Raw genomic sequence first — 25,973 nt, forward strand, 5'->3', positions numbered from 1 at the left:
AGAAAAGGGGGTTGTTTTGAGGATGGGACGGAACTCTCACTATTTCCGTCACCTAGCTCCGGACTATATTTTAACCTGCCAACGTGAAATTTGTTGAATTCAAAAGAATCTATACGAAATTCATCGAAATTCATCGAATGTAATGCGTAGAGTTGATAGAAACGTGTAGAGCAGTGAGGTCATAGCGCCGTACAAGAGGTTCTGTCAAGAGGGCGTTTCGTGAGAATTTTACTAGCGCGGAGCTAACATTACTTATGGCCCCCCCGTAGTAGTTGATGCTCCGATTGAGATTCAACTTCAGGCAAAAGTCTTGGCACTATGATAAAATATTCAGCCCCATGTTCCATTATCCCGCCTTGTAACTTCCAAACAACCAGATTGACTGATCCACGGAACACATAAACATGGCATCAAATCCTGGAACAGATCGCTATCGCCCGCGTTACGGAGATGATGAAGGACCTCCAGCAGCTCCGGCAGATGTTCGAAAGGTCATGTATGAATTTCAAGGCAACCGAGGGCAAGGTCATGGCCGTGCAACTACAGGGGGCGAGTTCACATTTCGCCAAGGACCGCGTCCAAGAATCTCAGACCGACCTCTACTAACCGAAAGACAAGCATTATCTCCAGACCCCATTTTCAATGGTGGAGACACAATCGAGAAGTTCCGCCAGATTGACAATCTTACTGACTCAGAGAACGAGGAGATGGACGTGTCGCAATCTGACGACGATGGACCACAACGACCTAGCAAGAGGCTGCGGTCTGGACCTTCATGGTCTAATCCTGATCCTTATACCGCTTTACCACCCGTGACAGATGCTCCGAAGAAGAAACAAGACGTGGTCAAGTTGATCCGAAAATCACGCGTAACTCCGCCAGCACAGCCCGCAAACGCCGAGGCGACCAATGGTGAAGACTTTATCTCCCTTGACATGGGTGGCAGTGTTTCAGACAACGACCCAGATATACGTAAGGACGTTCCTGAAAATGCACCTACAGGTCCGAAGACTCAACCAGAAGAGGGTTCCACCCGTGTTGGTAAGCGAAAGCGTGATGCGCCACGCCAAGTCAACAAGCTTCCCCCTCAAGCTAGGAAGGGTAGTCGACTTCATCAAAATGGTATGATTATAGGAGGATGGCAAGCTCGAAACCCGGACTCCCCAATGCCCTGGTACCGACCCCCAAGTACATCACACGTTCTGGCCGGCGTAGCGTGAGTCGACCCGAATAAAATATTATTGTGCTAAAGCTGCTAATATGACTAGACTACACCAAGAGATCCTTGATTTCTACGAGTGGGTGAGACCACAGGACTTCGAACAAGAGATTCGATTAGACGTCATTACTCGGTTGCAGAAGATGTTCTCCAGAATTGAACCTGGCTGCCAACTTAAGCCCTTTGGCTCCTTTGCTGCAGGTTTGTATCTACCAACCGGTGACATGGACTTGGTCTTGATGACACATCCGTCTCGATCAAGATTTCCCCCGCAGCCCAAGAATCTGCTCTTCTTCGTTCATACTGTCCTACAAAAAGAAGGCATCGCTGTTCCAGGAAGCCTGCAACCTATAGCGAAGGCAAAAGTCCCCATTATTAAGTTTGTGGATGCAATCACAGGTTTGAAGGTCGATCTCTCATTTAACAACGACGCAGGCATCATTGCCAACAACACCTTCCAAGCATGGAAACTCCAGTATCCTGCTATGCCGATTCTAGTGTCAGTCATGAAGCAGTACCTCCTGATCCGTGGCCTGAATGACGTGGCATTCGGTGGACTTGGAGGCTTCTCCACTATTTGCTTGGTGACGAGTTTGATTCAGCACCATATCCGCCCAGGCCAAGTACCAAATCTAGGCTACCTGCTGCTCAATTTCTTCTATTTCTATGGTCATGTCTTTAATAAGCAGGAGATAGCCATCAGACTTGAACCACCAAGTTTTGTTCGCAAGGTAGGCTGAGTCTTGGTCAATTGCACCCTCGCTCACCGTTCCACAGGATCAATACACGCCTTTCCACTACAACTCTGACAGACCGAATCGCCTTGCGATTGTTGATCCAAACAAAGCAGACAACAATATCTCTGGGGGAACTGCAGAGATAGATCTGATTTTCAGATGCTTCTCACATGCTTACAGTCAACTGTCGGCACGAATGGCAGAGCGACAGGATACTGGAACGACATCGAAGAGCTTATTGGTTGATCTTCTTGGTGGCGACTTTGAAGCCTACAGCCAGCAGAGAGAGCGGTTGAGAAGAATCTATTCCGATCGGCTGGGTCAGAACAAGCAGCCACTGCCACCTACTGTATCGCTCTCTGGTCCTCCGGGTGTTGGGTTGCCAAATATTGCAACTGGAGGAAGGAAGCAGCCCGATATGTCACAACCCAATGGCCGCGAGGTTTCTTCCGGTAAGGTCAGCACACTGCCAAATGCTGCTGGAGTCGCACAGGCTTGACATCTATTGCTAGGATAAGCCAAATACTCTGCCAAAGTTGACGAAAGCCCAACGACGTGATCGTGCTGCCAAGGATCGCGCTAGCAGACTCAAGACGTTAAGGCCAGACATTGCTACCAAGGTTGGAGAGCGTGTGACAATGGAGCACGCCATGCAGTTAGGAGGATACGAAAGTGCCCAGGAGATGGACTTGGATCTGGCGCAGAGAGCTCGAGGAATGTCTCTCTGAATCGTTGTAGGTGCAAAGGGACTGCAATTATCTTGTCAGATATTAAGCAACTCCGTTCGAGACGGGCTGTGCTGACGGTATGCCCAGTTTTCATGGCTTGATCGAACTGCATGCATTATCGAGGTAGCAGTGTGGCCAGAAGATGATAGCGAGAGTGGATATTCCTGCTATAGCACCGCTTCCATCATAAATTCGAGCCGATTTTTTGCAGATTGTATCGGTTGATGGGGGTCCGCCAGTGCTATGGATGTTGATCAAGACGTGTCATATATATACAATATCCTCTTTCTCAGCCTATTTCATTCATTCTGCAAAAATGGTACTGATGTTTATTGACTAGGTCGATCCTGCTACTTCACTTGTGCTGGTGCTCTCCATGCTCCCTCATTGACCTTTTGCAGGCATTGTTCCACACAGCTCGAATCAAGACTCTGGGGGCTTCAAGAATGGATTCAACCCTGCTGCAAGCATTGCTTCGTTAGGTGTTGAGCTCCTTTCTTTGCAAAAGCCAAAGTAAATCCCGATACTGTATCAGTTGAAGGATGTACACGGCCATTTTCTCATCGTCAGTTCGCTACATGCGAGCGCTCGGAGAGGATTTCAAGCTGTCCAGGTCTGCATGAACGCCGGTTTTTGCGACGAGATATGCAATCTCCCGGCTGACCTTCCAACCACTGCATTGGTTAGACTAGGCATACAGAAGGGCCTCGGGGCGGTTTCTACCTCACAACGCCCATTTCCGGGACAACGGCTGCCGTTTTGGGTACCTTTCGATTACCGTTTTGACCGCTCCTACACCCCGTAGACCACGTGCCGGTGAGCCGTTTCATCTTGGTTCGTGCTGTCGAATGCCACAAAATCTGGTTCCCCCCCAAGTTAGCAAAAATACCTACAGTCTCTTCTACACACCCAAAATATCATCAACCTAAAAATGACTTCTCATGACCTGACAAGCCCTGAGTCTCTTAAAGACGACTGCCCATGTCATGCGCCTGCATGGCAGGGCTGGCATGGCCGCCAAGATAGTTAGTTGGTCAGAGTAGATGCTCTTCGGGCGCCCAAATGGCAGAGAGTCTTGATCATATACTATGCAGCTTGTAAGGCTGAAATCCTGAAACAGGATAAGGATTTTGCGGAGCTTGTTGGAAGAAAATGAGGACATGGCTGTGATTGTGTGAAAAGAGCTGCCCCAAAAAATAATACTAAATCGCTTCGTCATTTTGATTGCAGGGATAGGAGAGTGATACCTTGCACCGCCTCCTATGAAACCCCTCCTTTTCTTGAACTAGCTGTGGAGGTTGGCGAAATGTTGTATAATATCAAGTGTTCAAAACTCTGTCAGACAATACAATACTCACTTAAGGCAAGCAAAAAGTGATCGTACGGTCACAAACTCTTTTTGGCGTAATGGTTAGTCTGTTCGACACATTGCTACTCCGACTTCAAGACCAAACCAGTTCAGATTCGAAAGCCCATTCTCGGCACTACGCTGGGACAACAAGCAGATTCTGGTCCCACATCAACAGGGCCAACCCTCTCCTCTTCCAGAAAAGAATAAGGATTAGTCGTTTCAGCCGCAGCCCAAGGTTTCGCTGTTTTTTTTTGGCTTGAGCGGCCGTAGCACGGGTCTGACCGCGCTCAGACTCTTTTGCAGAGCAACACCGTCAAAACGGCCACATCCCCTCAAGCTGTTTTCTTTCTGATTCTAGCCTCCTCACCGCATCGTTCATCGTATCGATTGTGACTTGCAACGGAACATCCCTCCAGGCGATGGCAGGGCTGGTGTGAAGGTCCTCGAACTCATCTAGATCCGATCGCATTTTCAGGAGGGCCTGTACCGTCACTCTCATGACATCTAGAGCGGTTTTGTAGAACACGGTTATGTCAGTCAGCAATATGTGATGTGATTTGTAGGTCTCAAAATCGTCGTGCCGAGCCAGCCATAGCCAGAGCTCAGCGAGCACAGCCTTTTCGGGCGAATGTTGGTGCTCTTGCTCTGCAAATCCTCTGATCTCAGCTAGATTATCTAGTATTCGCTCCAGGTTGTCTAGGTTGGAAGAAGCTAAGTCAATCAGAGAAACAAGCCGGGCATTCACCTGAATGATTGAATGCATGAGTACATCCCTAATTTCAAGCTCATTTTTGTAAATAGGATTGAACGCAGAAAACGGCAGCAAGGATGAAGCGAGGATCTGTGCAAGCGATGGAGGGCTGTTCTGTTGAACAATGATATCTTGTAGGGTGTTGACGGCAAACCTATTAGCTGAGATGGCAGAACTGGATAAGCCTGAAACTCGTACAGCGAACTTTGTAAGACCGCTAGTCGTCTGGTTAGTAGCTGGCTGATCATTTGTGAGGGACACATACTCAGAGCTGTTCCTCGAGAGAGGAATCAAAACATCCATCTTTTCTAGAAATTCATTTTTGAATCTCAGCTTGCTGTACCTTACACGAATTCGTAGGTCTCTAAGCGCGAATTCTTTCGACAAAATGATTTTGCCCACACCGTAACTCTCCTGGGCCAGGTTTACCACGTTTTCCATCTGTTGTTCAGTGGTAGAAATTCTTGTGGGGCTCGTCGCTTTAATCGGTGCTTCGAACTGATGATGGCACATGGGAAGCTTCTGGCCTACCAGAGGGAGTGAACAGATGGGCTCGAACTTCTCCGTAATGGTCATGTAGACTGCGGCGCTCAAATGACTGAAAAGCAACCACAGAATGTAGAGAAGAACAGGCCATTTCCAATAGTGGTAAGTTGCCCTTGGAAGTTTGAGGGTGTCCGAGCATATGGCAGAAAGCAGGGAGCTCTGAGCGGATGCTGATTGTGACATTTTTTCTTTTGCAAATTTCGACCTTGTTTGCCTCCCCAACCGAGGCCTTTCCCGTTTTGGCGTATCATAGGAACTGGTCAGACCCAAGGTTGTATCTCTAGATATGGACGGTCGAGATTTTGTCTCATAGGGAGTAATGTCCTCAATTGAAATTATTTGTGAAGCTCTAGCGTCCGACTGCGATTGAGGCGAGTCTGGTTCACCTTCTGGGAAATCTGGTTCTGCTTGGGAGGCATTCGAAACTGGTGAGGGATCCATCGAATCAACTGGTAGGGCATCGGGATCAGCTTCAGGAGCATGCCGGGGGGTTCCCGCGTCTCGAGGCTCGAAGCCTGATAACATGGTTTGACGATCCGAATCTCGAGTCGCAGACGTTTCTGAGTTGGCGGGATCTGCGTTTGGCCCTTCGGGCGGCGCCATTCGAGCTATGTTAGTCTGATAAATGACCATTGAAGAACGTCGGTGTTTAGGTCCTGGCGACATTCTGACGCCATTGCTGTGTTTTTTGGTTGTTTCATCGTTCTGTCTCTTAGTTGTTTCGCTTGCCTGCTGTGACCGAGCCACTGAGATTTTTGAGGGGGAAATGATCTTTGAAGAACGTCGGCGTTTAGGTCCTGGTGACAATCTGACGTTATCATTCTGTTCCTTAGTCGTTCCGTTTGCTTGCAGTTGCCGAGCCATTAAGATTCTGTAGGAGGAAAAAGAGAAGACTGTTCTAATTGTAAAAAATGAGATGAGGTCCAACGTGGAATGGCATGGGAATTCCAGGGATACATAGTTCAATCCGGGCTCTTGGGTAACTGGATCAGCGAACAAAGAAATGCATCTGTGAGCGGATCTAGGATCGCATGCTGGCTTTCAAGCTCCCTCATCATTCGCTGAAGTCTGTCAACGATCTCTCCTGCAGTGCGGAAGGCTGAAACATGTTTTTTTTTGTTTCTCTCCGCAACCATCATGCTCTGGGCTTCATAAAAGGGAGGCGGAATTGAGAATGTTGACCCAGAGAGGCTCTGTTCACATAACTACCCACTAGCCAAGCCTACCGATCTAATTACTGGCTGGGTACTCCGTACTGTCCCACGAAACTTAGAACTTAGCATTGACCTCTTTGAACCTCCAAGGCACTTGACACCGTTCCCTACCCATTGTAACGCCGCCCACTATATAGATATCTAGTTCATTGTGTGGTAGAAGAATTGACATCTAAGAATCCGACAAATTAATATAAAGGTCGAAGACCATCTTTTTCAGTGCTGAACGGAAGGGACGACAGAGAGAAGGCAGCAGCAGCAAGGTGGCGCTTAGCCTGATCGGGCGGGTCTAAACCGGACGAGGCAGCGCACCAGCAGCATTTTTAGCAGCACAACTCTACTACGTACTTTCTGGGACATAAGACGCTGTTTCAAGCAGTCTTTGACGTCTGGGGCACCGCAGGTCATATGACCTATGCCTCTTGTGCTGTCATCCCTGTCGTTCCGTTCATTCTGACATCCTCAAAAACTACCAGGTCCCAAAATACACCTCCCGAAGATAGGCCCCCCTCTCCCCCTGGCTTCGAGCAGCAGCAGCAGTAGCAGTCTGTGGAGCAGCCACTGGAGCAAACAGCAAAACTGGTGTCTGATGCATTTGCGATTGTGACAAGATTCTACAGCTTTTTGCATCCGCTGATTTCTGGGGGCTGGCTATTCCTCCAACATACAGTGACTCTTACACTTTCCCCCTTCCTCGCACCACTCTACCTACTACGTAAGTATTCTCTTAGCGTTTGGTAGTTTAGCTTCCGTTGCTACCACGCAACTTCTTCCTAACCCATACTCAATCATTCAAGTAACTTGTTCCAATCTATTGCACTCTTGTTATAGAATTTCTACGCTAAAATCACAGCGTCACTAATCCTAACAAGAAAGGAGACTCATTCAGTGACACAGGGATAAAAGCTGCTTGACATGCTGAATTAAAGAGCTATCTCCTTGAGCTACTTGAGTTAACGTGAGAAAGATACTAGGTAGTAAGGACGTCAGGCTAACCTTGCTGAATTCCCACTGTTCTGTTAGGCGAGCAGCCCCGACTGAACGTTTATGCGACATCTTCCATCGTTTAGTGAAGTCACGTAAGGGAACTGTCCTAAGGGTACTCACATGGCTGCTTTCTGCTTCGCATTCAATATCATCTAATTGTTGATCATTTGATCCATAGCGCTTCGCATTGCAACCTGGTTGGTCAAATAGACTGCTAGGCGTCGGTGAAGTCGACTGAGCCAGTTTGAAAATGTGCTGTTAGTCGTCGGTACTTCATATGCAGATCGTTATCTTCCTCCTCGTATATTTCTCGTTGATGACATCAGTTTCCACCAGTCGTCTTTTTTTATTCTGACGATGAGATCCACTCAACAGAGCAGTCATTTCAGGGATTAGGCATGGAGTATTTTTCTTCTGAAAATCATGTAATTTGCCGGCCTTCGAAAAGATCTTTGTTCCAAGGGTGGATTGTGAGGATCCGCCCTTGATATCACTGTTCGCCAGATTCCAGCCAACATCATACCCATTTACAAGGCCTCAATAAAGTGAGGAGGTAACTGAGTGGGGCTGTCAACTGTGCGGACACTGGGCATTGGCATGGAACCCTGCATGATACCGAAAATTTCGTCAACACCTTTTCTGGATACAACAGTACTGCTTTCCGAACACTGCGCTTTCGCCCTCAGTTCAGCGCATAGGCTCTCGATATCAATCTCGCCTTCTTGGAATTCCTCCGTTGATTGCAAACGATCCCTATCACGAGAGATTAGTCCAGAACGAATGCTCTAACGAGTGTCTCACAGACCATATATTATTAATTGTCATCATCTTGGAGGTGTTCTCGCCAGGAACAACTTCCTCTGTGCCATCCTGAGTGGCTTGGACTTCGTTCGCTCTTTCAAAGACAAGATCATTATAACATGGCTCGCAACAGATTTTTATTATGGGAACATGCGGCAGATCGCAAGGCATTAAATCCTCAACTCGCCGGCATCTTTGACACTGTGGACTAGTAGCAAGATTCCTGGCGGTTTTACAGAGAAGGCGAATACATCGAAAATCCTGAACGTGAGCTTGGGTCTGGGGCTTCCGCGCTTCTAATCCCTGTCGTTTCCCCCATTGAAACGTGAATTTTTATTAAGGTTCTCGTCGAGCAGTATCGACCTCAGGTAACTCGACCACACGTCGGAAAGTAGTATAGCAATTTTCACTAGTGAGAGAGCTTCAGCTTCCTGTAAATACGCGATCACATGACGGGGTTACTTACCACGTAATATCCTCGCCAGCTTTTCCGGAACATTTGCTATGGCAAGATATACACGTAACACTTGCTATGGAGTTAGCATCCTGAAAGAGCATGCTCATGTCGTATGCTTGACCGGGAAATAGACAGGAGTCCCAAGGCCTACTCAGATCGACGTCACGCTTGGTCTTAGTAGCTTGTAGGACATATCGGCCGTCTTCGATCATTTGAAGACCATTGTGCTTAAACCTGACCTTCAACACGGCGAGAAAGGCCTCGAAGCTGTTTATCCATTCCAAATGAATGGGTGCTAGTCGATCTAGTGCGTCTAGTAGCATGACCGGTTTCTGTAGCAGAATCTGTGGGGGCAAGGAATCTTGGTTGGTTTGGAAGGCTTTTAATACCTGGAGGTGTTGCCGGCTGTCAAAAATCAGTTCATTCGAACAGATATATATTTTCTAATGAAAACGTACACCAGTAATTGCTTCGTAGACTCGATCGAAGCGAGAGCCTGCTCATGCAAGCACCCCGACTACGCGCAGGTAGCCTTGATCTAGTCGAAAGATTGGTTGATGGTGTTTAGAGAGTCAGTCATAGTAGACAACGCTCCGGTCTGGAATTTCATCTCTTGCTCTTGAGCTTGTGCACATCTGGTGGATAGAGAGAGTGCTGAACTAAAAACAGGGAGTCAGCAGAAAGCGGAGAGATATGTTTATAGTTCACTGACGCCTGTATTGTAGCCATCAGCATCTTGATTGTCTGAACATGGGAAGCAATCCGCAGGCGGAATGAGGTGAGCTCCTCGGCCTTGCAGAGCCGCCATTGTATCTTGCGCACCGCATCTTTCCAACTATCCCTGAGCCCATGCTACTTAGATGGCCATGATACTTTGTAAGTGACTTGAGATAATTCTCGATGGACGTTTCTGAATCTCGCACAGCCTGGCGAAGTGCGCTTCTCTGATCTATCTGTATAATGCCATGGTACTGAGCTTTGACATGTAGGAGGGCAACCTCCAGGCCTCGGAGCTCGGTGATGACCTCGAGATACTCCTTGGAAGAGCCCCTGCTGTCGTTGAGAGCTTTGACAAGATCTTTGACGAGGTTGATACTCGTTATGAAGTCGCCAGCTGAAAAGCCAAACGCCGCAGCCATGATTATATGATAACCTAGGTCGAGACAGACTAACACCGGTGAATCATTTTGGTGAGAATATGAAGTCCTTCATTCTTCATTCTCCATTCTCATGCTTGAGTGAAATATGGGCCGAGGGTTGGGAAAGTATTGCCTACTTACTTAGCAGGAAGAGGCCCTACCAAAATTATGATTGAATTACCATCAATCAGCTGAATAACACGTCTGAAGACTGAGGCCACGGTAAAATATCTTGTGTCCGATTACCATGATTCTCTAGACGACCCTATTAAGCTCCCTCGAGTCCCTCTCGATCCCAATCCGTCCATCCTCTATCGCCCTCCTCCTCCCCCCTCCTCGTCCCATTACCCCTTCCCCTCCCCCTCCTCATCCTCCTCCCCTTCCTTCCCATTCCCTCCACCCTGTCCCAGCCTGTAAAACCGTCGCCAAAGCCGCCATACCCACCGCAACCATAAAAATTCCCCTCAAAGCATACGCATATCCCTCCATCGCTACTAATCTCTTCGTCCTACTCAACTGCCCTACTAAAGCCGGACTATCGAGTAGTTTCCTGAACAATTCCTGTCTCGTCTCGTTCCTTGGTCGTCATCTTCCTGCCGGAAATCTCTCCTCAAAGCCTCTCTGCAGGTCCGGTCTGAGAAACCGAGCAAAGATCCCGCCGCTGATGATGGCACTCGCAAAGCTAGACGAGAAGCCGCGGAACGTGGTGACGAGGCTGGAGACGACGGAGTATATGGATGGAAGGGTGAGGTGGTAGATGTGTGTTAGGTTGTTGAGGAGGCAGGTGCCTATGGTGAGGCCCGTTGAGCGTGAGGGAAGTAGTGAGGGAAGCAATGAGGGAGTAGACTGTCATGCTACTACCACTTTTGGCGGTGGTTATACCAGCCAGGACCAGCACTGTCACGGTAAATAGCGAACACGCCACTAAGGCAGACAAGTAGAACGACCCTGCGCGCCTGACATGGGAAGTAAAGCAGCAGCAGATTCCCCGGCGCGAAACCGACGTTGGTAGGTAGGAGGACAAGACCTGAAGCTCCCGTTGCAAGACTGATTGTCGCACCGTCTATTGTGGCAGCGGTGCCACCAGCTGTGAGGGTAATGCCATCTACGATGACGAGGTTACTGCTCTTTAGACGCTCTAATGGTAGTAGCACCAGTCGCGGAGGGGAAAAGGGGGACAACTTGGCCGTCTTCCTGCTTCGGTTTTCATCCACGTGAATACCCAATTCATCATGATAAGGCTTATCAGCGTCCGGCATAATCAGTTCCACAAGGCAGGAGTGACGACTTTCACATTATCAACAGCGGCATCTGTGCCCACTGCTGTAGTAGTAAGAGAGGAGCATCGCTGATTATCGGTCAGACCAGCTAGGAAAGACTCTATTCCCTAAACTTGTGTAAAAGGATCCAACTGATTATTGGTGGGAAGCGGCCAACAAAATGTTCTTAACCTTAAGCTCAGAATGCTCAAAATCACATAAGGTCTGGTAAAGAGTTTTCGATTTGTTTTCTTCAGATTATAATTGCTAAGCACCCCAACTAGTAGCCACTTATCGATTAGACCCATTTGCCCACGTTTAAGGGATATAGGTGTTCGTGAATGCTCTGCTACTGTGCATTGCGAAGGTCTTGCAATTCCTTATCGTTAACCTTGAATTGCTGGCAGCGAGGGAGATCAAGAAGCAGCAGGCTGTTTATACCCGGACTAAGCGGCAAGGGGGCCGCGTTGCCTAATCATGGGCGGGGCTAAACCAAAAGAGGCAGCACACCTGCACACCTGCACCTAGACTCTGAAGAAATGCTACGGATCCTGTACATAAAACAGAGATATAATTTCCCAGTGTAAAATGCTTTCTTGCAATGGATCCTTCTACTCCTACTCAAGTTGGATCCACTGTGAGATATTCTCTAAACCGACTAAAGGCCCTCAGGACAGCTTCTAGTAAACACGATGCGACGAATGCTGTATTAGAAGTAAAGACATAAGTTTTCATTGCGAAAGACTTTTTGTAACATACCCTCCTTCTACTTAAGTTGACTCTGCTGTAAGATATCCTTTAATCCTACTGGAGGCCTCAGGGAGCTGAAACAGCTAACGAGCGTTGTGTTCCCCCGCACCTCTTTCTTGAGTCACGGCCTGCGCTTCTCCAACTTTTGTGCCGGGATATTTGGTTAACTTTAAACCCACGCGCAAAGTATTACTGTGTTACAGAGCCGTTTACTGGAGGCCTTCGTGAGCGTGAGGAACACGAGGAATGGTGATGATCTGAAGTGGGAGAATAGAACCGGCAATGTGTGCCAAACATGGCGCAACAAGTCCAGAACCTTGACCCGACCCGACGGCTGTTTGAGGAATTGAAAAGCAAGAATGAGGATGTTCGGACCAGAGCTTCGAACGAGCTCAGGGAGACACTGAATTCGTTGTCGCGAGGTGAGTAACTATTGCAACCTATAGTTCACCTAGCTAATGCTACAATGATATAGAATGGTCACCAGAAAAGTTCACCGAATTCTATAATTCCGTGAGTTCAAGAATCAACTCACTCGTGCAGTCACCCGAGCCATATGAGAAACTTGGTGGGCTATGGGCGCTGGACCGCCTGATCAACATAGAAGGAGTAGATGCTGCTCTGAAGACTTCAAGATTTGTAAGTTACTTGCACAACGCGTTACGAAGCAATGACTACGTCGTCCTTGACAAAGCTGCACAATGCCTCGGCCATCTGGCCAAACCTGGCGGAGCTCTGACCGCAGAGCTAGTGGAAAGCGAGATACAGTCTGCGATGGAATCGCTCCAGTCTGATCGACAGGAGGGCCGTCGTCTGGCCGCCGTGCTGGTCATAAGAGAACTTGCGAAAAATTCACCAACCCTACTCTACGGTTTTGTGCCACAGATATTCGAACTCATATGGATACCACTCCGTGACTCCAAGGAGCTCATCCGGAAGATATCTGCAGAAGCAGTCAGTGCCTGTCTGGCAATCATTGTTGCTCGAGATGCACAGTTTCGACAACAGTGGTTTTCGCGAATTTACGATGACGCATTGGACGGTCTGAAGTCGCTGAATGTTGACTGGATTCACGGTTCGTTATTGATATTGCAGGAGCTGCTCCTGAAGGGGGCAATGTTTATGCACGATTTCTACCGTAATGCCTGTGAAATTGTGCTTCGGCTCAAGGATCACCGGGATGCAAAGATTCGAGCCCAAGTGGTTCAGACAGTTCCAATCCTTGCCGACTATGCCCCTGTCGATTTCATAAACAATTATTTGCACAAGTTCATGATCTATCTTCAAGCACAACTGAAGAGGGACAAGGAGCGCAACGCTGCCTTCGTTGCGATCGGATCCATCGCAAAAGCGGTCGGAAGCTCTATGGCCCCATACTTGGATGGCACCATCGTCTACATTCGTGAGAGCTTGAGTGCAAAAAACAGAAATAGGGCGGGCGTTGACGAGGGGCCAGTCTTTAAGTGCATTAGTATGCTTTCATATGCCGTGGGGCAGACCCTGAGCAAGTACATGGACGCTCTGCTTGACCCTATATTCGCATGTGGACTGAGTAAACCAGTTGAACAAGCCCTCGTTGATATGGCACACTATATTCCACCAATACGTGCAGCGGTGCAAGAAAAACTGCTGGACATGCTCAGTCTGATCCTGATAGGGACTCCTTACCGACCACTTGGCTGTCCGGATAATCGAACACCTCCGTTGCCATCATTTGCCAAAGATTACGGTGGTTTCGTTGGAGAACATTCGGATGCTGAGATCACTCTTGCTCTCTGGACTTTGGGCACATTTGATTTTTCCGGCCACATCCTCAATGAATTCGTTAGAGACGTTACAGTGCGTTACTCTGAGAATGAAAAACCTGAGATTCGCAAAGCAGCGGCTTTGACCTGCTGTCAGCTGTTTGTACATGACCCCATCGTACATCAGACTAGCAGCCACTCAATTCAAGTAGTGAGTGAAGTTATCGACAAGCTACTAACTGTCGGTGTGGGAGATCCAGAGCCAGATATACGTCTAACTGTCCTTAAATCTCTGGATAGCAAATTCGATCGTCACCTGGCCAGACCGGAGAATATAAGATGCTTGTTCCTTGCTGTCAATGATGAAGTTTTCGCAGTTCGAGAGGCTGCTATAACTATCATAGGGAGGCTTTCCACTGTCAATCCTGCCTACGTCTTTCCTCCGCTTCGAAAGCTGCTGGTCAATCTGCTAACGGGCCTGGGCTATTCAAATACTGCCAGGCACAAGGAGGAGAGCGCGCATCTGATTAGACTTTTTGTCCGGAACGCATCAAGATTGATAAGAACCTATGTCGAGCCCATGGTAGCAGCATTGCTACCGAAGGCAACGGATCCAAATCCTGGAGTCGCTGCCACTACGATTGGGGCTCTTGGGGAGCTTGCAAGCGTAGGCGGAGACGAGATGAAGCACCATATCCCAGAAATCATGCCTATCGTCCTCGAAGCCCTCCAAGATCTTGGCTCTCACTCGAAAAGAGAAGCGGCTTTGCAGACTTTAGGATCTTTTGCCATAAATTCTGGATACGTGATTGATCCATACCTTGATCACCCGCAGCTCTTAGGAATCTTGATAAATATCATCAAGACTGAGTCTCACGAATTACTTCGCCAGGATGCGATCAAGCTGTTGGGGGTTCTCGGTGCTCTTGACCCCTATCGTTATCAGCAGATCAGTGAAGGCACGGCAGAGAGCAAGAGCAACGTCGAAACGCAAGCTGTTTCCGATGTCGCCCTCATTATGCAAGGCCTCAATCCTTCAAATGAGGAATACTATCCGACTGTCGTGATCAATACACTTTTGCAAACTATACTCAGGGACCATTCCCTAGTCACATACCATTCAGCAGTGATTGACGCGATAGTCACAATCTTCAAAACCCTAGGTCTGAAATGCGTACCATTTCTTGGTCAAATCATTCCAGCATTTCTTGCCGTCATACGTAGCGCGCCTACTTCCCGACTTGGGCCATACTTCAACCAGCTCGCAATTCTCGTTAGCATTGTCAAGCAACACATCAGAGCATTTCTCCCCGACATCTTAGAAATCGCTCGTGAATGCTGGAATAAATCCAATCAAGTCCGGTCGACCATCCTCTCCCTCGTTGAAGCTATATCAAAGTCTCTTGAAGGAGAATTCAAGAAATACCTTGCTGGTTTGCTGCCACTATTGCTTGGAGTCCTTGAACAGGACATTGATCCTACGAGGGAGGCGTCCATACGCATCCTGCATACTTTCCTGGTTTTCGGCTCAAGCGGCGAGGAGTACATGCACCTCATCATTCCCGCTATCGTTCGAATGTTCGACTCGCCTACAGCGCCAGTTTCATCACGAAAGGCTGCTATTGATACTTTGAGTAAGCTTTGCCGGCTGGTCAATGTCTCGGACTTCTCATCGACAATGATTCACCCACTGGCGAAAGTCATTGGTACGCCCCCTGAGAAGGTGGCTACCAATGCAGCAGAGCGGCAACTCAAGACTGCAGCCATGGATTGCATATCCTCCTTACTGTTCCAGCTCAATCAGGACTTTATTCATTATATCCCTCTTGTCAATAAAGCGGCGAAAGTTGGTCAGATCAGCAATCACACTTACAACAAGTTGGTTTCGAAGCTACAAAAAGGTGAGTCCCTTCCACAAGATCTGAATTCGGACGAAACGCATGGACCGCTGGGAGAAGATAACTCGTACTCGGCTGTCGAGTCAAAGAAGCTTCCAGTTAATCAGGAGCACTTGAAGAACGCCTGGGACACATCACAGAAGTCCACGAGAGAAGACTGGCAGGAATGGATGAGGAGATTCAGTGTCGAGCTCTTGAAGGAGTCCCCATCGCATGCTTTACGAGCTTGTGCTAGCTTGGCTGGTGTTTACCAACCACTAGCCAAAGATCTATTTAATGCCGCGTTTGTGTCATGCTGGCCTGAGCTATATGATCAATATCAGGAAGAGCTTGTACGATCAATAGAGAAGGCCCTCAGCGCTGCCAACATACCTATCGATATCTTACACGTCCTACTCAATCTTGCAGAGTTCATGGAACATGATGATAAGGCATTGCCGATTGATATTCGAGAGCTTGCAAAGATTGCATCTAAATGCCATGCGTTTGCGAAGGCGCTTCATTACAAAGAATTACAATTCGAACAAGATCAGAATGGGTCAACCGTGGAAGCATTGATAAGTATCAACAACCAATTACAACAGACTGACGCGGCAATCGGCATACTCAGGAAAGCACAATATTACAGCGAAGTCGAGCTGAAAGAAGCCTGGTTCGAAAAGTTACAGAGATGGGAAGAAGCGTTAGACGCGTACAACCGCCGCGAGAATATTGAACCCCAGAACTTCGATGTTATCATGGGCAAGATGCGGTGTTTGCATGCCCTGGGTGAATGGAAAGTCCTGTCAGAACTTGCCCAGGATCACTGGCAAGAAGCAAATGGTGATCAGAAGAAACAGATGGCTGCTTTGGCTGCTGCAGCTGCATGGGGGCGAGGTCAGTGGGATTTGGTTGATCCATACCTCAGCGCCCTCAAAGAAGACTCTGCGGATCGGTCTTTCTTTGGAGCCGTCCTGTCACTTCACCGCAACAGCTTCGAAGAAGCCGAAAGGTTTATCAGCAAGGCTCGTGCAGCTGTCAACGCAGAGCTGACGGCGATCATCGGAGAATCTTACAACCGCGCCTACAATGTAGTCGTCCGCACACAAATGCTCACTGAGCTCGAGGAGATCATCACATACAAGAAAGGTGCTTCGGATCCCCGCAAGCAAGAACAACTGCGGAAGACCTGGGATAGGCGACTTCTCGGATGCCAGCAAAATGTTGAGGTCTGGCAAAGGATGCTAAAGGTGAGAGCATTGGTCATCAATCCCAGCGAGAACCTGGAGATGTGGATCAAGTTTGCCAATCTGTGTAGGAAAACAGCAAGATCAAGTCTGGCGGAGAGAACCCTCGCTTCACTGGAAAATGTCACACGGGACGAGAGTGGCAATGTGCCTCCTCAAGTCTCTTATGCACGACTCAAGTACAATTGGGCAATAGGCAACCAGCAAAATACTCTCATATTCTTGAAGGATTTCACTGCCAGATTGTCAGAAGAATATGCACACTATAACGCAACGCTCGTCAATGGCGTCAACGGCGACAGAAATAATGGCATCGGTGCACCAGCTCTTAACAGTCAGGACAGCATGGCGACTCGCTCGAAGATGCTCGAGGCTACCAAGTACACGAAACTTCTAGCCAAATGCTACCTCAAACAGGGAGATTGGCAAGCACACCTACATAAAGGCGATTGGAGCAGCGATCATGTCCGAGAAGGTGTCCGAGACATTCTGAACTCCTACTCTGCTGCAACACAGTATAACCGCACATCCTACAAGGCGTGGCATGCATGGGCCCTCGCTAATTTTGAAGTCGTCACCTCGATGGACTCCCATGCAGACCAAGAACGTGTCAAATTACCCGAAAATATCATCCTCGATCACGTTGTACCGGCCGTGAGGGGCTTCTTCAAATCTATTTCTCTGTCCACGACGAGCTCGTTGCAGGATACCTTACGTCTACTGACATTGTGGTTCGCTCATGGTGGCCATCACGAAGTCAATCTCGCAGTTACCGAGGGCTTCCAATCCGTCAGTATCGATACGTGGCTTGAAGTTATTCCTCAGTTGATCGCACGCATAAATCAGGTGAATCAGCGTGTCCGGCTATCTGTGCATAGACTTCTTTCTGAAGTTGGAAAGGCTCATCCACAAGCCCTTGTATACCCACTGACAGTGGCAATTAAGTCTAATGTCGCTCGAAGATCCCATTCAGCTACTCAGATCATGGAAAGTATGCGGCAGCATAGTCCTACTCTAGTTGAACAAGCCGACCTAGTCAGCCATGAACTTATTCGCGTAGCCATTTTATGGCACGAACTCTGGCATGAAGGTCTTGAAGAGGCCTCCCGTCTCTACTTTGGCGATCAAAACGTCGAGGGCATGTTTGCTACGTTAGCACCTCTCCATGAGATGCTTGATAGAGGTGCTGAGACATTGCGAGAGGTTTCATTTGCGCAGGCATTTGGCCACGATCTTGCAGAGGCCAGACACTTTTGCAATGTCCATAAGCAAACTCAAGAGCTGGGCGACCTTAATCAAGCATGGGATCTTTACTATACGGTTTTCAGAAAGATCGCCCGACAACTGCCACAGCTGATGACCCTAGATCTCAAGTATGTTTCTCCACGTCTCAAAGAGGCGAGAAATCTTGATCTCGCCGCACCTGGAACTTATCATTCTGGTCGTCCTGTCATCAAGATCGTAGAATTCGACCATGTTCTCACCGTGATCCCTTCGAAACAACGGCCACGCAAGATGACTCTAAAGGGTAGTGATGGGATGCCCTACACCTATGTATTAAAGGGGCATGAAGATATCCGACAGGACGAGCGTGTCATGCAGCTGTTCGGCCTAGTCAATACGCTGCTCAACAATGACGCTGACAGCTTCAAGCGCCATCTTAATATCCAAAGATTTCCCGCCATCCCTCTCTCCCAAAACTCTGGCCTTCTTGGCTGGGTTCCCAATTCAGATACCTTGCACAATCTCATCAAGGAGTATCGTGAATCACGAAGGATCCTTCTCAATATCGAACACCGCATTATGTTGCAAATGGCCCCTGATTATGACAACCTGACTCTCATGCAGAAGGTCGAAGTATTTGGATATGCCATGGACAATACCACCGGGAAGGATCTCTATCGCGTTCTCTGGCTCAAATCCAAATCATCCGAGTCGTGGCTGGAACGGCGAACCAATTACACTCGCTCACTGGCAGTTATGTCTATGGTCGGATACATCCTTGGGCTGGGTGACAGACATCCTTCGAACTTGATGTTGGACCGCATCACTGGCAAGATCATTCACATTGATTTCGGCGATTGTTTTGAAGTGGCAATGCATCGCGAAAAATACCCAGAAAGAGTACCGTTCCGTCTGACTAGGATGTTGACATTTGCTATGGAGGTCAGCAATATCGAAGGCAGCTTCCGCATCACCTGCGAAGCCGTCATGCGCGTCATCAGAGAGAACAAGGACTCCCTGGTGGCGGTGCTCGAAGCTGTAGGTTCTCCTGTCACTAAACCCCTTCTCCATGCTCCCGACTAACATTTCTCTTTCTAGTTCATCCATGATCCGCTTCTGAACTGGCGCCTCAATGTCCGTGAGTCCCCACCCAGACCACACTTCCGCTCCGAACGCCGTGCTTCCATCATCGAGAACATCCCTGTCAATCTAGATAATCCAGCCAACCACTCTCCTCCCTCGCCCGTCACGCAACCACCCGGAAACCCTTACCGTCACCGCCGCTCTAGCGTCCTCGAAGCATTACCTGGCGGTCTCTCATCCATCCGCTCACCCAATAACCCCCAAGACGCACGAGAAGTGCAGAACGCACGAGCGCTGCAAGTGCTTGCTTGTGTGAAACAGAAATTGACGGGCCGCGACTTTCCTCCCACGAGTACGACTGGTCAAGGGAACAGTATCCTTACGCCAGCGCAACGGCTCGAAGCCAGCACGGCCGGGTCCATGGATCTGGGTGCCATTGTCGCGGCAGCGGCGCTCGATGGTAGTGCGGGTGGTCACATGGGTATGGAAAGACGAGGCGAGGGGGAGCTGCTGGTAGCGGAGCAGGTGGAGAAGTTGATCAAACAAGCTACCAATACGGAGAATCTGTGTCAGCATTATATCGGATGGTGTAGTTTCTGGTGAGATGGAGGTGGCCTGGCCTGGCAGACGGAGAAGGAGATGGTGGAGTGTTTGATACCGTCTTTTTTCTCTGTTCCCCTGATGCAGTGGGTGGATTGCAGCATTGAGTAAAGGGCGTTCGTCATGGAGGACGTCCGGGTGCCAACGGGTTGGCCCCAAGCATGTGGCTGTACTATCGGCTGCTGCTATCGAGCTCTCTCTTATTTCTTCTCTTTTCTTTTCTTTTCTTTTCGTGCGATACGTGGATTCCGGTCGTGTTGTAAGAAAGAAGGGGGAGGGGGGGGTGGAGGGGAAGGGGCAGAATAAAGCGTACCTCTGATATTGATGAAGCCCCCCATCCAGACACAGAAGAAGATGGTTGACTTGATCGGTCTATGTATACGTATCAGACTGCTTCTGTGCATGATCCTTGTTCACGTTTTTTGATTATTTCCGGATTCTTTTTGGATTCTTTTTTTTTCAACTCTTTCAATTAGTAAATTAGTTACATAGCTAGCGACAAGAATGCAAAAGTGTGAGTATGTCGATATTGTGGCGTGGGTACTACAACTAACTAGAACCAGAAGCCTGCCCGCTGGTTGATGTATCTCTCCACATCTCTTCCGCTGCTGCGAGTATTTATTTTCTAACCAGTAGCTATTGGTTTGTTTGGGTTTTTGGAGGAAAGATGCGAGGGGGAGAAGGTTGGGAATGGCAAGGTGGGCGCTTCTCGAGCTTGAGGATGGATTTTGTCTTTGTAAGTTTCCTGTGGTTTTTATATGTACATGAGGGTGCTGCTATTGCTGCTGCTGCTGCTGCTGCTGCCATGTGCTCCTTTGTGCTCCTCGGCCGGCGGATACTGTAGCTACCGATGAGTACGTAGTATGTAAAGTAGTGCCAATCAAAGGGCAGCCACTTGTTGCCTGCATCGTCCATAGGTAGATATGCAACGCTTCGTGGGAATGTCCTTGCTTATGCAACCAATCTCGGTGCTTGCATCCGAAAATGCGGTTCGTCGTTATGTAGGGTCAGGGGCTTGATGGGCTCGTTCCCTGTTACGCCTTTCCTCTTCAGCTGCGCCTTTCTCTCTCTATATTCCGCGTAACCCTTCTTGGCTGCCCATTCGTCCTCGTCGTCTCCCAGATCTGATACACGACCTGCTCCCCAACGCTCAGCCAATCCGTTAAAGTCCTTCTTGGCTTCGCCCGGGGCCACTTCGATTTTACCTCCGCTCCGTCCACGTCGCGAGGTAGGGCGTGCTTGCGCATCAGCTAGGCAACTATGACGGTTGGAGCCTGTGAGACACGGATATCGCCTTGGACCGAAACGTGGTCGAGGGATGCCGGAGATGGGTTGCTGTAGCTGTCTGCATCTGAGCTCGATGATAGTCTACCTTGTGGTAGCAGCATCTGGTCGATGAAATCGCAGATCCGGTCCAAGCGGGCGAGAAGGCTAAAAGTTGAAGAGTCGACCCTCTCGATCTATATATTTTTGTCTGCGGGAACGTGGTCTGTAAATCTCGGTCGATGCCAGAGGTTCAATGGCATGCTAGACGGAGACCGCAGCTGTTATGTGGTTGCCCCGTAGGGTAGGTCAGTCCTGGGCACATATTTCATCACCGACGAAGAGGTGTGGAGCGACTTTCGAAGCTGCAGGAGGCCTGTAGAGACCTGAGCGAGAAGAAGGGATGTTGGGGAAGCTGTAGGTTGATTTGGCTGAGGAAGAAATGCAGGAATCAGGTCAAGTGAGAGCAGCGTGGGTATTTGTCTTCCGAATTGCTGGAAAATGGATCGAATGCAGTTAAGCATTACACACCTGCCTTTATTCTATTGAGACATACTGAATCTCACATAAGGGCATTGATATTTTGACTACCATTAAGACAGAAGATGGGCTTTTAAAATGCCGAGGAAAGACCTACCTTGAACCAATTTATATAGTTCTGAATGGGTGCTTTCACTTGACACTTTCAAACATTTGGCCTGGTTTGTTGTGAAAACTGTATCGTTTGATTCTTGAAATGTATATGATTGATATGATACCGTGCTATGCTTGCCGATCCAGCTGTGACCCGAAATCGTAAATGCTTGGATATGTAATGCCGCTTAAGACGCTTTCCTAAAATGCAGAAACTCCGTAAAATGCTCGTATAGTCATGTACATGACTTATGGACGCCACTGAGACCTTCAGCCCTGCACAGGCCTTCGGAGCTCATTCCCAGACGATGTGACTATAATGTCCTGGCACATGCTTTTGGCACTTCTCACAGTCCGCGCGAAAACCCATCACAAGTTTGCCTTTTCTTGGCGCCTCCGAGCCCGTATCGGACCGCCTTTCGAACATGGCATGCCCTTTACTTCCTCTAGAGGAAGTTGATGACAATGGTGGGCTTGGGTTGGTTTCATCGATCATCTCTGAGTTGTGTGTTTGCATGTTGTCAAAAGACAGAGCGTCCATCATACCAGGACCTGTCAGGTCATCTGTTTCCATTCGCTGTGATATGACGGGACTCTCTGCAGGGCTAGGAAGTCGACGCCTTCGCCACCAGTCAGCTTCCGATTCGCCATCTTCGCTCATCATGGGCGAGAGAACGTTGTGATTGTGACGGAGCTGGAAACGGGCTGATGGATGTATAAAGCTGTTTAGTGATGCCTCTGAAGTATCCATGTTTACGTCCGTGCTAGTAAAATGACCATAAATTGGTGTTGGTATGCGCCCGCCGTTTGCATCAGGCTGATCTGCATTCGTAGAAAAGTTCATCTGCATCGATTGTGTCATTGCAGATATCCCGTTCGACCTTCGTCGAGTCATCTGTGGCCTTCTCCAGCTGCTCACCGAAGGTGGTGGCATCTCTGTCGTGTCCATAGCATCGCTTTCTGATGCATTGGCTCTAGTGGAGAGGAAGCTACTCGCCGTGCTCGGTTGTGAGATGTTGAAGGCGGAGAGATTAAATGCCGACAAGCTTGAGAGGTGCTCCTCTTCTTCAATGTCCTCGTCCGATGACTCAACCGGAGTCAGTGTCAGAGGTATCGTACAAAGCCCTGTCGACTTAGGTTTCTGCTTGAAGACCCTACGAGGCGACGAGGTAGGTGATATGCGGAGAGGTAGCGAGCATTGTCTCTAAACAGGAAGGAGTTAGTATAAGCCTTGAGGTCCAACGTGAGGCTTGACGGACCTTTCCAACCGGGGAACCACTGTAATCTCCCTCTTCTCCCTCTTCTCCGCTCTCGACAGACCGCGGACGCTTGGAAGACTTGGATAAGGGCATTGTCGGTTGCTCACTAGTTGACAGGTGCCTTATGCGGGGTGGGCGTTTCTTGGGGTAGGAAACGTCGAGAAGTGCAACGATTGAGGTTGTGCATTGAATGACGGCTGGGTCAAGAAGTGCTCGAACGTATTATACCATGGCCGTCGAGGAACATCAGACAGTCATGAGACTGACTTCATAAACATTGGCAGTATGAGACTTGTCCCAGGCTCGTACCTGAAACTTGGCGCGTGCCCGGCGACAAGAGCAGGTCAGGCCCAGTAGAGGGTGCAGCCAGAGCCACACAAGATAAGTCTCCTAGGATCAGGGAGGACCAATCTAGATACAGTTGGTCTGATCGATCAAGTTGGAGCACCGTTCTGAACGGACAAGAACGGACATTGTAGTGCCCTGGTGGATGCTATTATTATTGTTGGAACAAGTGTTGTGGGTACGGATACTGGCTGTACATGTCTCGTCAGACGAGCGCCGCAGTAGTTAGTCACGTTAGCTGACTGTCAGCATGGCTCAATAAGGTTTGGGTATGAGGCTAATGCTAACTGTCGTTGATGGTGAGACTGTTTAGTGTAGATTCGGCGCTGTTGGCTTCTCAGTTATTTTGTCACTCATCATCAAGCCTCCAATAATCAATTGACAGTAACACTCAAACATGCTTAGTTGACCGTACACATCAGGGAGGCCAGAAAAATTGTGACACAAGTGGACCAGTAACGCAGCAGTACCTAAAATGCAACAGCATGACTGACCAAGCCCTGGCACTCTTAATTGGATAATTAGTCTAGCCAAAGATTTCTACTATCCAATTCTCAACCTATAATGATAGTTTTTACATCTATAATCTCATTGGTTAGTAGAAGCATCCCTTTAGATCATCGCTGAAAAGGGAACCAAGAAGTTTTATCTTGATCTGAGTGTGATGCAGCGTCTGTATACCCCTGTAATATCTGCTCTCTTTTCATGGGTGAAAGGGTTGCATTTTAGGTACTGTTACGTTACTGACCTATTTACCTCATGTCTAGGCCATTTCACCGCCCTACGGCTGACGATCTGCGGAACCGGGTACTACGTAGCAGAAATCTCTCACCCACCAATAATTCCATGCTGATATTTGACTCACAATCCTGGGTTTATCTCACTCAGCTGAGAAGCCCATGCTCATAGAAAGGGTTGTCTTCTATCCACTACCTTGGCTGAAGAAATTTGACTTTTCTTCCTAAAACCAAAGACGCCTTGAAACACCGACTCCACTGATCCACCCCACACTGAGACGACTAGCCCAGCAGCCCAGCATGCCCCTCATAGATGCGACAATTGGGTCCGAGTTTAATGAAGAAATCAGAGGTCAGAGCAGCATACTATGACAACTAAATTTCCAGACCATTGACCGTCTACAGTGCTTGGTTACGATCCTCTGATACCTCCTGTACTTCTACAAACCGAAGTCCCTGCGGTACGTGCCGTCTGCCTTTTCCTATTGGAAACGGCTCACATTGTCTAGAGTGAGGCATCGATTCAGACGGTAAAGCGGGGTCGCAGGGAATGTATCGAAATCATTCACCAGCGAGATGACCGACTTCTTGTCATGGTTGGGCCATGCTCCATCCACGATCCTGCTACCGCCCTCGAATATGCTAGCAAGTTAAAGAAAGTCGCAGAAGAACTCTCTTCAGACCTTTCCATTATTATGCGAGCCTATCTCGAGAAACCAAGAACAACAGTTGGTTGGAAAGGTCTGATAAATGATCCTGACATCGACGAATCCTACAAGATCAATAAGGGTCTTCGAATATCACGGCAGCTTTATGCAGACCTCACCAGCCTTGGCATGCCGATCGCCAGCGAAATGCTGGACACAATCTCTCCTCAATTTCTTGCCGACCTGATTTCGCTAGGCGCCATCGGTGCACGTACAACAGAATCTCAGCTTCACCGCGAACTTGCATCCGGCCTCTCCTTCCCTATCGGCTTCAAGAACGGCACCGATGGCAGTTTAGGAGTTGCCATCGATGCTGTCGGTGCTGCAGCCGCAAAGCACTACTTTATGGGCGTAACCAAGCAAGGTCTCGCCGCCATCACCAAAACAAGCGGTAACGACGACGGCTTCGTGATTCTCCGGGGAGGAAGCAAAGGCACAAACTACGATGCAGAGAGTGTAAAGGCAGCCAAAGAGGCCCTGGCGAAGAAGAACCAGAAACAGGTTATGATGATTGATTGCTCTCATGGCAACTCGAAGAAAGATCACAGGAATCAGCCCCTGGTCGCCAAGAGCATTGCAGATCAGTTAAGACAAGGAGAGGAAGGGATCGTGGCGGTCATGATCGAAAGCAACATCAATGAGGGCAGCCAGAAAGTTACCAGTGATGGGTCTGCTGCATTGAAAAAGGGTGTCAGTATCACTGATGCTTGTATTGGGTGGGATACAACAGTCGAGGTGTTGACGCAGCTCGCTGAGGCGGTGAGAGCAAGAAGGCAGATTAGGGCGAAAATGGCAAGTGGCTCGAACGGCCAAAACGGGACAGCAAGCGCAAAAAGCAATACATAGATTTCGGAGAACTTCTTTGTCAGTGATTTAGTCGATAGAGGTACACGAATAGAAGGTTTGAGCTCTGCTTTCAACATAACAGATAAATCTGAATGGTTGTAAAATGTTCACCTCTTCATGGACTGCAGCAGTTATAACAGCATCTTCAGTGCACCTGCTACTGACATGCAGTTTGCAGCAGGATAAACCCTCATCACAACAGGCCTGGACGGAGGCGACACAACAAGCATCACCCATCCTCTCCGTCTGCAGCTTGCCAGGAACACGCATTTGTAGCTTCAAGGGCTGCAGCTCTTAACTCGGAGCCTCGGACAGTGTCAAACGTGTACGATGTGGAGACGGAACCTTTCTAGCATGCCCTGTATGCAAGCTGGTGCCTGCCGTGATGGTAGATGATGTGGCAGCTGGCATTGACTTTGTTGTGCCATGGAGTCTCGTTGCATCGACAAAAGGATGTCCTGAGCAGAG

At 48.7% G+C, this 25,973-nt stretch overlaps 5 protein-coding genes across 5 annotated transcripts; 3 read left to right on the top strand and 2 right to left on the bottom strand.

The window, feature by feature from the left end:
* Window positions 1–404: 404 nt before the first annotated feature.
* On the top strand, window positions 405–2,684 carry EPUS_06028 (uncharacterized protein; the record flags this gene model as incomplete). The annotated part of the gene is made up of 4 exons (XM_007803717.1): window positions 405–1,216; window positions 1,269–1,950; window positions 1,997–2,413; window positions 2,469–2,684. 4 exons carry the CDS (start codon window positions 405–407, stop codon window positions 2,682–2,684), a joined length of 2,127 nt encoding a protein of 708 aa, XP_007801908.1.
* Window positions 2,685–4,348: 1,664 nt separating this feature from the next.
* On the bottom strand, window positions 4,349–6,196 carry EPUS_06029 (uncharacterized protein; the record flags this gene model as incomplete). The annotated part of the gene is made up of 2 exons (XM_007803718.1): window positions 4,349–5,003; window positions 5,052–6,196. 2 exons carry the CDS (start codon window positions 6,194–6,196, stop codon window positions 4,349–4,351), a joined length of 1,800 nt encoding a protein of 599 aa, XP_007801909.1.
* Window positions 6,197–12,234: 6,038 nt separating this feature from the next.
* Window positions 12,235–19,718, top strand: EPUS_06030 (uncharacterized protein; the record flags this gene model as incomplete). Its single annotated transcript, XM_007803719.1, has 3 exons — window positions 12,235–12,361; window positions 12,415–19,070; window positions 19,131–19,718. The coding sequence occupies 3 exons, from the start codon at window positions 12,235–12,237 to the stop codon at window positions 19,716–19,718; spliced, it is 7,371 nt and encodes a 2,456-aa protein (XP_007801910.1).
* Window positions 19,719–20,666: 948 nt separating this feature from the next.
* EPUS_06031 (uncharacterized protein) lies at window positions 20,667–22,963 on the bottom strand (the record flags this gene model as incomplete). The annotated part of the gene is made up of 3 exons (XM_007803720.1): window positions 20,667–21,056; window positions 21,985–22,815; window positions 22,871–22,963. The coding sequence occupies 3 exons, from the start codon at window positions 22,961–22,963 to the stop codon at window positions 20,667–20,669; spliced, it is 1,314 nt and encodes a 437-aa protein (XP_007801911.1).
* Window positions 22,964–24,252: 1,289 nt separating this feature from the next.
* Window positions 24,253–25,505, top strand: EPUS_06032 (Phospho-2-dehydro-3-deoxyheptonate aldolase; the record flags this gene model as incomplete). The annotated part of the gene is made up of 3 exons (XM_007803721.1): window positions 24,253–24,304; window positions 24,358–24,413; window positions 24,462–25,505. 3 exons carry the CDS (start codon window positions 24,253–24,255, stop codon window positions 25,503–25,505), a joined length of 1,152 nt encoding a protein of 383 aa, XP_007801912.1.
* Window positions 25,506–25,973: the final 468 nt, after the last annotated feature.

The sequence above is a fragment of the Endocarpon pusillum genome (assembly GCF_000464535.1).
Source record: "Endocarpon pusillum Z07020 unplaced genomic scaffold scaffold2714, whole genome shotgun sequence".
Lineage (NCBI taxonomy): Eukaryota > Fungi > Ascomycota > Eurotiomycetes > Verrucariales > Verrucariaceae > Endocarpon > Endocarpon pusillum.